At 46.6% G+C, this 10,455-nt stretch overlaps 1 protein-coding gene across 2 annotated transcripts in view; it reads right to left on the bottom strand.

Moving 5' to 3' along the window:
- Nucleotides 1-2,439: 2,439 nt before the first annotated feature.
- LOC144147164 (neprilysin-1-like) overlaps nt 2,440-10,455 on the bottom strand; it is a 116,573-nt gene continuing 108,557 nt past the window's right edge. For both annotated transcript variants that reach the window (XM_077679233.1, XM_077679234.1), the window contains 2 exons: nt 10,123-10,199; nt 2,440-2,707 (listed from right to left, as the gene is read on the bottom strand). In XM_077679233.1, the coding sequence (XP_077535359.1) occupies nt 2,602-2,707; nt 10,123-10,199 (183 nt within the window). In that variant the 3' untranslated portion in view covers nt 2,440-2,601. The remainder of the gene's footprint in view (nt 2,708-10,122; nt 10,200-10,455) is intronic.

Here is a 10,455-nt window from a genome sequence, read left to right as displayed (position 1 = left end):
CCACTGAGGCAGTGCACTGTCGGTCGATAAAGCGGCAGGTTTGTTGAGACTACCAGCACCGTACGTATCTGACTCTTTTCAGGTCCTAAACTTTTATATGGCCCAAAGTGCCGTGTGAGCAGTTTGCGCGGAGGGCGATCCAGGCTTCGAATTCAGCGATAAGTCTCAACCATCACGGCAATAGGAGTCGTAAGCTCAAATTGGTGACGAAATTTGAAATTCTAACCAAAATCACGAAGGGGGATACGTTGCATACTAATGGCAATGCTGTTTTTGTGCTTTTTGTTTACCTGTAAATTCGGGTAATTGAAGTTCTTTGTGATCCCCGTGGACTTCGTATTAACGGTATAAACGGGACTCGAGTTAAATGCATTTCCAGTGTTCATTTTGGAGGTTACACGGGGTAACTTTCCTTTGATATCCCCTTTCATACAATCACATAGAAGTATAGCTATAATGGCGTGTTCACAGATAAGCGATTAATAAATCAATTCGCATTTTCTAAGCGAAGACGTAAGTTTATATTACTACTTTTATGACATGGTATTAAAACAGCATGGTACCAGTTAGATACCACCCTCAGTTCGTCCGACGAGTGCGCTGCCAGTGGCCGGACAACTGTGAGCGTGGGGGGCTGCATTACGAATGTTGGATTGGGACCCCTTGGGCGTTTTTAAGGAAAGCTTACTGTGCAGCAGTATTGCCACATCCGTGAAAACGTGGCGTTCCCCATCCTCAATGGTGGCTAGTTTCCTGGAAAATATTAGGTGTTCCAGCAGGATCGCACCCCTGTGCACACGGTCAAGAACTTCCAGGTGCTGCTCGAGCTACACGGCGTGACCGTTCAAATGTGGCCTGCCCAATCAGCTGATTTGAATATAATCAAGAAGGTATGGGGAATAATGAAGACGGCGCTTTCGCGGCAGTCTCTTCCCGGATAGTCCTAAGACAATGTGCGGGAGGTATTCACGTCGGAGTGGGACCGATTGAAACGGCTCCCAACACCAGCCGGTGCGTCGTATGAGTCCCTGCACGCGCGTATGACCGCAGCAAGTGAGTTCCACGGTGATGTCACCCGGTACTAACCACTAACCACATCAAATATCCGTTACAATATTGAGCACGCCGCCCGGAGACAGCTTCAAAGTAATGACATCTGTACCACTTGTATATTAGTGTTGATTTATCCCGTAGCTTAGAGACCCTAAAGATCCCTATGTAACATTCTGCCAGAAATGCAGCCTTCATGGTTTCACCGCCCAATAATGTCCGCTGTCGTCGCTAAATACAACTTCCTCTGTTTTCTCGTGACCATAGCTTAGAAACGCGTGCCGCAGACAAAACAAACACGCGCTACACCACATAAGTCCCCCTGCGCGAGGCACCACTGATAAAAGCTCAAGCACACATAAAATATGGTAGAAACTAAGGGCTTCGCGTCGGCTTTCTTTCCTTATTTATTGGCTTTTGCGCCCCATCACTGCAGTCTGGAAGTGATTGGGCGCCCAATTATTATTGCTTGACTCCGGCTGCCCGCTATGATTGTGTGAGAGCAAGTGTGAAGTGTCGCCGCACCGAAGCGATGCGCGAAACCTTCTTCTCACCGAGCGATGCGGCGAAACCTTCTTCTCACGGCAGCGCCCGCGAGAAGTCACCATCTTCATCGGAACCCCCCATCACTAAAAACGCACTTGTTCGTTACATCGAATGTACCCGTGATCGGGAGTTCGGTACACACGTACAAGAACACGATACTCTTGCTTGGTATTTCCAAGAGGATGTTCAGACTGCTTGATATATACAAAAATTCGATATCTCCGAGTTTGATATATCCGCGGTCGACTGTATTTCTTTCTCTATGCTTGTGCTCCCCGAACAACTAAAAGAATATACGGGTGGCGAAGCAGCAGTCAACAAAGTGACGTTCGCAGGAAAGTGTCATGCACTTTGCTTCAACTTTGAAGGGTACGTGCACTTTGCTTGAAACGTTGACAAAACAGCCGGGCATAGCCGGATGGGAAAAAACAAAACAAAAGAATGAAAACAGAATGCATGGTTTGCGGCACCAGATTAGTTCAGTGCGTAGAACCCATGCTATTGAAAATGGAAAGTTGTTCAAGCGCATTTTTATTTGTGCAGCTCCGTTTCACAGCGTTTTCGGAGCTTTTACACTGGCCGCCTGTAAATGTTGAAAGAATATATTTGCTGAAATTGTTTCCGTGGGCCGTGGAAAGACGTCTTGATGTTTACGCCGCACGGAAGATGAAGTAGCCTAACTTGCTCTCTTAATTAACCAGGCGCAAGTCGTATACCCTCAATGAGCTCTTCACTCGGCTGCAATATTTGTACCTACTCGTCGCAGATTCTCGTGCAGACTAAGTGGTGTGAAATAGGCAGGGTCGCAAAAATGTTATCTGCAAAACATTGTGGCTGCCAACGGCGAAGTAAGCAATTTTTATTTATTTATTTATTTATTTATTTAATTTTATTGTTATCAATTTTTTATGCCTTAACAAATTACAGATGTTCCAGAGAGTCAACAGCGCCGCAGAGAACATTACCCGCGGTCGTCTGGATTATTCGCTTCTTGAAAGGGTATAATCACCACAAAGTACACGTTTCATTACGGTTCGGGTTCATTGGCGAATCGATTGAGCAATTGAATACTGTGGCAAATTGTGGCAAGTTCCTCATCGGCATATTGACCCTGAAAGGAAAAATAAAGAAAAAAAAAGTTTTCTTCTAAAATTGCCACTAATGTGTTTGAAGTTTCAGACAGTTTGAAAGTTGTTATATCATTATACGGCGGCGAGGCGGATACTAGCCAATAAAGAAGGGAGACATCGTGGAAACACGTCGTTTATCAGTTTTGTATGCTTTGCCCAGATGCTTCTGCCGGGAAAAAGCTTTCCTTCAAATGCCTGAAAAAGTACATTGTTAAAAAACTGCAGTGTAATAAATAGAAAGAAAACGGGAGCACATCTACTTGTTTGCTGTAAAAGGCATCGAAAGGCAATCGCCGCGAGCTCCCGCTTTTCACCTCCCCTAATTCTTTCCCGCCAACAGATGCGATTAGATTGGTCAATTGAACTAAGCTTTACAGTGTTGGCTTTTTTCATGGGGTACCAGCCGCGGTGGCTGTGTGGCTAAGGCGTTGCGCTGCTTAGCACGAGGTAGGAAGTTCGATTTCCGGCGGCGGCGGCCGCTTTTCTGATAAAAGCGACAAGCACAAACGCCCGTGTGTACGATATTTCAGCGCACGTTAAAGATCCCGAGGTGGTCAAAATTATTCGCCTGCGTTGCATAGGCGCGTTAAACACTACAATCAATCAATCAATTTTTCGGGGGTTCATGGCAAGTTTTCTTTCGATTGCTTTCAAAACTGCTCGAGGGGATACTTTTGATTACTTATTGTAATGAAAGCGGTGTCTTCAGCAGCGCTTTTTCTAGATTTTATTTAATAAAATGCTGTGACTTTTATTTTCATTTTTATTTTATTACAAAACGTTATTTATTAAAACGCTATTCTTAATAAAAATGACGTTGCTACCCTAATCAGTGTGCTTAGGTTTTTCTTCACATACGCGGAAAGTTTCTTGTTGTTGAACGATGTCGATATGTAGGATGTATGAAACGAGTGTCAGTAATTGGGAACGCACTTGCGTATATATTATTATGCTCAAGCCTTCTTTGATCTTTTGCCCTGACACCCGCCGCGGTGGCAGAGGAGCTGAGGTGCTGCGCTGTTGATCTGAATGACGCTCTTTGATCCCGGCTGCGGAGGGTGCCTTTCTTATGAAGATGAAACTCGCAAACCTCGTGTGTTAATATTGTGGCGCTGGATAAAGATCTCTAGATGGTCTAAATCACTCCTGAGACCTCTACAGCGGCGCGCCTCACACTCCAAGAGTGGATAAGGGGCGTTGCGCTCCACAATCGATCAGCTTTTGGCCTGGCGGCTGAATGAAGGGAAGACAGACAGACAGACAGACAGACAGACAGACAGACAGACAGACAGACAAACAGACAGACAGACAGACAGACAGACAGACAGACAGACAGACAGACAGACAGACAGACAGACAGACAGACAGAAATATGCACATTTCCGTAGCACAAGTAGGGCAGCTAGAGCGTAACGAGAAGAATAATTGGACTGTTGATCATCTCCAAGTTTTGTGTTCTCACACTATGTTTTGTTCTCATACGTACACCCGTTCGGGAGTTTCCATCGGGTGGCCGTTTTAAAGTTCCACCGCCAGGTTTTTGCAGAGGCAGTATTGCTTGGGTACTCGCCAAAACCTTTGACGCGTGGGTGTGCGTCATAGGGAACCGGCTTCTCGCACACCGCTTTCACGACGGGATATCAGAAAACCATGTCTTCATCTGTTCATGCTTAAAATATGTAGATTTCGCTGCTCGTTAGAAATCTTCGAAATTCCGACCCCCCCCCATCGGGATTGGTGACATCACCGCCATGTCTCTGATAGGCGCGACCTTGGTTGCGGACTTTCAGCATTTCAGAGTCAAGGCCGAGCCATGGTTACAACGTGTAGTTCATGCGTCTTTTTGCAGCAAGACACAATCTTCCCGAATCCATCGTCGTTAGAATGGCGATAGCCACGTCTGGCTACGAGGTCTAATGGAGAGGGCCTAAACTAAAGCCGAAAGGGCGACTGATCTCGTCCGCGATTCGCCATTTAGAAAGCTTGTCTACAAAATAGATGTAGTTGATTCACCCTGTCCACCCTAGTCTTATGAAGGGAGAGAAAAAGTTTCAACTATTTTGGGTACTTCTTCGGTGAGCAATGTCCAGTGCACTAACCATAGTTCTTTTACCTTAGATTTAATTAGATATGCCGAGATTATTTGACTTTGTGGCACCACATTTTTCTGGTTACTATCTCAAAGAGGTTTAAAGTCAACGGCAGAAAAGGTGGCCTGTTCTCATTGCACGTTTAACAAGCTGTCGTAAGATTCAAGAAGTGCTATGTAACAAGAAAAAGTAGAAAACTACCAAATGGTTCAGTCGCTCTCTCCACCCTTCCAAGTTCACATAAAATCTTGTCTGCTAATCGTGCACCAAAACAAAACAAGGGCAAACAACAGCACGTTAGGACGGCAATTACAATACCTTGATCTCCTAGGAGATTAAATGGTGATTCTAAAAGCTCCTGACATGTATTCCTACCGATGAACACTATTTGATAACAGGCAATTTAGAGGAATGTTGCCATCTACCATCCTCGCCGAAGGACAGTTGTCGACGAGTACAGAAGGCGCACGGCAATGCGGGATTATGGTAGGGTACTTCTTAGTGACTTTAAACAGAGAAAAACCGTCACAGAGCAGGTGAACTAAACAAGCTTCTCACAAGAAAACCTAGAGCTTCATCGCTTCCTTGGCATTATTGAATAACACAACACTCACGTTCAAAGAAACGGAGCGAAAAAATCACACGGGCCAGTACTAAGGAGGATGTGTTTGGGTGGGCCGACTCTCTTTCCTACTTCAATCCTAAGACTAGCAACTTCTTTTGCTAGAGTAACATTATTCGTTATTTATTAGAGCACTACGTGAACATTCTACGCTACACAAAAGATCGTTTCAATAGGATTTAGAAGGAAATATACTGAGGCATTTCCGCACACACAGCCTTCTCGTGTCTCACCGAATAGATATGCCTTAAAAGGAAAACAAAAATTGAGTTAAAAACCATCAGCTGATCATTTGAGGTATGCATATGTATATATTTTTCTATAACCGAAATAAAAAGCGAGATGTTCTAAGTTGTAAAGATAAATCGTTTCCCTTTTTAAAGCGAATGCTCTTGAAGGTGATGGTTGGGACGCCAAACGCGCCCAGAAAAAGCCTAGCCCAGTGATGACGTCATCGCTCTAGCCGGCACCCCCTTATCGTAGAGGACATTCTGCTCAGCGTTCGTGGCGTGATATCCCGCATGGTGTTCTCCTTTCCTCTTCTCCACGTTCGCGCGTCGAGTGGGAAAGACAGAAAACAGAAAGCGTGCGAACATAACATTCCAGCCCTGCAAGTTAAGAACTTTTACGGGAATGCTCGAAAATCCATGTGATGTGCAACAGCAGGGTTTCTCACGAAGGGAGAGGTGGGGCAAAAGAAGAGCGTCACTCCCAAAGAAGAGCGAGCTGGGCGTGAAAGCCGCCGCGGTGGTACTCGAGAACGGATGTGACGACTTCGGTGCAATCGCGAATAACGCGTACGTGAAACACTGGCGAAGCATCAGCGACTTGCAGAAGACGCGGACTTACGAGCTCGCGCACATGGTGCTATCGTGTTAACTTGAAATACGAACAGGTGTACACGTGGTTTTCAGAACATGCTGCGCTCGCTGGTGACAGGCTATGCATGCACAAATGGCATAACATTGGGAAAGCCGTCTGGTAAGTTATTTTTAACCCGGCAGGCGCTGTCCATCGCTTGGAATGCGGATCTCATACTAAAGCCCACGCGCACCATTGTCCGTATTTCAACTTATCACGGTAGTACACACTTTAATGACTGAGTGTTCGTTGCTCTTTGGGAACTCACGACGACACCACGCAGAAAACGTAATGGAGAGAGCGAAGACGCAGAGAGAATAAACTTTGATTAAGTCCAGGAAATGCTTCAGAGAGGCACCTCTTTCCAGGATGCCTTGAGCTCTGGCCACGTCGACAGCTCTTTCAATGAGGCGCATCTGATCTTCGAGGCCGGAGCTGGCCAATCTCTCTCCCAAAGCTCCGTGGGCAGGTGGATGTTGCGGGGTCTAGGATAGACTTTTTGCAGCAGCCTACTATGTGTCTGAGAGTCCAAGGCTCTCCACAGAAGCGAGAAAGTGGAGAAAAGTGTGTCCGGTCAAATAGGTAAAGTCTGGTGGGATGTGGGAAGGGGTTTATCTGCAGGGCGAGCAATAATCTTTCGTGGTCCCTCGGTAGCCATTTGTGGGTTGAAGAGTAGGATTTGCGGAAGAGTCTATAGTGCTGCGTAATTTCCTGGTACGTTGCAAGAGGTTGCATGTGCTCAGGCTCGGCTTCGGCTTCATCAGCGCTGGCTTGGCGGGTCAAATCTCGAGCCACGAGGTTGGCGATCTGTTTGCCGGGGATGTGGCTGTGAGCTGGTGCCCATACAATCCTTACTGGTCTTTTTGTTGTCGCTGGTTCATTAGTCGAAGTGTTGTGACGTGTAATCGACCGTTGGAAAAGTTACGGCACGCCTGCTTCGAGTCTGGCATTATAACTTTGGCGTCGCTTTGGCTAAGCGCAAGTGCTATCGGCGCTTCCGCGGCTTGGAGAGGGCTGTGTCCGTGAATTGAGATGCTGCTCCTGTGTTGCTTATTTAAAACGACGGTGGCTGCCATTGCTGCTCTTCCGTGGTAACCGGCTGCGTCCGTGTAGGCGGTAGATGGTGCATCTCCGTACAATCCAAAAATGGCAGCATCTCTCCTCTGTGGGTGATGGCGAGGGTGCGGAGTACGGGGACTCGAAATGACATCGAGGTTGTGCACCGGGTGACGTACGATTTGCGGCCCGACCAGCATTAGATTTGAGCCGTGAGTTGCACCTTGGGTTCCCTAAATGAAACTGCAACTCACTCCTCAAATCGAATTTCGCTTGATATTCGCTTGATGGCGGTGTGCGCACGGATGGACGGGGACGCACTTTGGAGCGCTGTAGTTTGTCGTTTCTTTCCCTCGTGTCTGTGTTTAAGTGCGCTATCTTCAAGATGTCCCATATACATTGCGAGACCCTTAGGTACTCCGCACCGTTACAGGCGTGGTGCTAAGCCGTTAGACTATCGAGTACTAACTCACTGTTTTAGCCCAATGGGTAAGATGACTGAGACTAACTCTGCCTGGTCTACCATACGCAGGCTCGATTCCTGCCGGTGCCTGTGTGATTTTTTTCTATTGTAAATGCTATGCGCAAGGACGCGGAAGGACATTGTGCTGTCCTAAGGTGCTCCGCACCTAATATTGTCCGGGCTCGGGCATCGCTGCGATCTTTGAAATGCACAGGGTACATATTGCATGGTAAGACGGGCACGATTAAGTGTTTTCTAATGGAATAGGACACGTTTCCAGTAAGGAGAGCTTGGTTGCTGAGTGGGGCCGATCAGGTGTGAGAGGATGAACTTCCCCGTTTCGGTTGCTCCTATCCTTTATCTTTCATGTGCAGCTTTCCCGCTCATGGCAGTCCTTTCAACAGTGATTATTCTGCAATTTTTCAGCGAAATGAAATCTTCGTTTGTACAGCTAATATTTGGGGTGAATGCTTGCTTTCTGCACAGTTTCATGTTGCGCACGTTGCGCGACTAGGTTCCTGAGCCATGAAAACTATCCCATAGAAATGCATGGGGAGTAAGACTTGACAGCGAATTACACAAAAAAATGTTCAGAAACCTGGAAAGTTCTTTTAGTGTTTTCATCTTCACGTTGACTTCTGGCTTTATGCCAATAAACTGGTTTTGCTAGGTCCAGATTCAGATTCAGATTCAGTTTATTTCATGTTGGAATTTTGAGCGAGAAAGCTGGATATGGGCTAGACAGGTGCGATTCTATTAACTCCTCGGCCAAGTTGTGTATGCAAATTCGGAGTAGCCGTTCGGTTGAGGTGCTTGCCGAGAGATCCATGGCTTGCTTGTGCGCCTTCCTGATCAGGATGTTTATTTTCTCGATCTCTGTGGTTTTATTAATGCAGGGAGCAAGGTACAGCGTACATAATCCTAGACACGACAAAGGCCAGGACAAGGCTAAGCGTGTCCGCTTACCCCATGCTGCTAGTTTAGTCGTGGCTCGTCGTATCATATGAAAAACCTGTCTGTTGTGGTTTTAAGCTTCTTGATCTGAGTGATGTTGGAGCGGTCCGCCTGGAATATCATGGCGAGGATCTTGCCCCTTGGAGATGGCGCAATGATATGGGCTTCTAGGCGCAGGGTGATAGTGGGTGTACCTGGCGGTTGTGTTTCGCGCGGTGGAACCAGGAGTAGCTCAGTCTTAGGGGGAGCAGCTGAGACCACATGACATGGGATAGGCAACCACCACATACGCTGCCTCTTATGGGCGGCTCTCTAACCCTCCTATTAGCCCTGGATGACCAGATGGTTATGTCGAGAAACGTATAGGGTATGGTGGATCCACTGGATGTTGTCGAGAACTAGCGGCAGGCCTTGCAGGGCCACATTGAAAAGGATACAGCCCATTGTGGTGTTCCACGACCACCAAATAAAAAGGGGTCCGTAGCTTTTCCACTACTTTTAGGGCAGCGTTCCTTCCAGAGAGAAAATCTCTGATGTAGTTGTATACCCTGGCTCTACACCCCATTGTGTTCAACCTGTGCAAAATTGCTGTTTACTTGACGTTATCAAATGCCCCTTTGAGGTCTAATGCGAGGATGGCAGTGCGGGAGGTACAGGTCGCTGGGGCCATCCCTTCCTCTTTAGCTTGAGTAAGATGTCCTGCTTTGACAGTTGCACAAGAAATCCCACCATCGTTGGCTGGATTTTGCCGGAGTCTTCGAAATACGGTTGCAGTCTGCTGAGGAGCACGGGCTCTAGTAGATTTCCCTCACACGAAGTAAGAGAGATAGCTGTCAAATTTTCAAAGGATGGTGGTTTGCCTGGCTTTTGTACGAGGCGGACCTCCGCTGTTTACAATCCTAGGATAGGACGCCAGCCTTCCAAATTTTGTTGAGGTGGGTGGCAAGTTCTAAATCAAGTCTCAAACCGTGTATCAACGCAGAAAACCTGGGCGAACCTCCAAGCATAAGGACGCGTAAACATAGCCGAACCAAGGATAAGCTAGGCGGGGCTTCGTTGATTGCCCAGTTTTTGCGCCGGTAGTGCGAAGGTGCCCCAATTTTGTGTTGTTCATCCCAACTTCCGTCTCAAAACCTACGGTGAATGTTTTGGTAGATTTCATAGATGTTATGTTTGCTTGGATTGAGACAAGTGCCTAAGATAAAAATGATTTTAAATTGTAACGGAGCCACGTCCTAGCTTGCAATAAAGCCCCTAGATGCCGACAACTTTCCTAAGAAAGCACAACAGGTGCTAATGGTTCTATTTGTGTGATTTATTTACAATAGCAACTGAATTTGCATTACTTACCTGTATTTATCTGGGCTGTGGGGATCATATTGGATGTAACTCCTCAGCTGTTCTGGGCGCACCGTACTGCACCATACCTGGATAAAAAGTTTCGAGTTTTACCAGGGAACAATTTATTGTTACAGCATGACTAACGTTTATCCGGGTATAATTCTTACGGTTATAAAAGCACCCGTATTAAAATGTCTCAGGAATGTTTGAAAAAATAGAGAACGGAAGAAACAAAAGTCGTAAGGAGGCAATGCGCGTGATGCGCGTCTTCCCCCTCAAGCAACAAATCCGGCTGAAAAGCCCGCGAGGTTTTCACTCAGCAAAATATGATTTTTAACACAC

This window comes from Haemaphysalis longicornis, unplaced genomic scaffold, assembly GCF_048455015.1.
Source record: "Haemaphysalis longicornis isolate Haplotype H1 unplaced genomic scaffold, Haemaphysalis longicornis Haplotype H1 scaffold_7, whole genome shotgun sequence".
NCBI classification, from domain to species: domain Eukaryota; kingdom Metazoa; phylum Arthropoda; class Arachnida; order Ixodida; family Ixodidae; genus Haemaphysalis; species Haemaphysalis longicornis.
The sequence above is the reverse complement of the archived record's forward strand: the minus strand, read 5'-3'. Positions and strand labels throughout refer to the sequence as shown.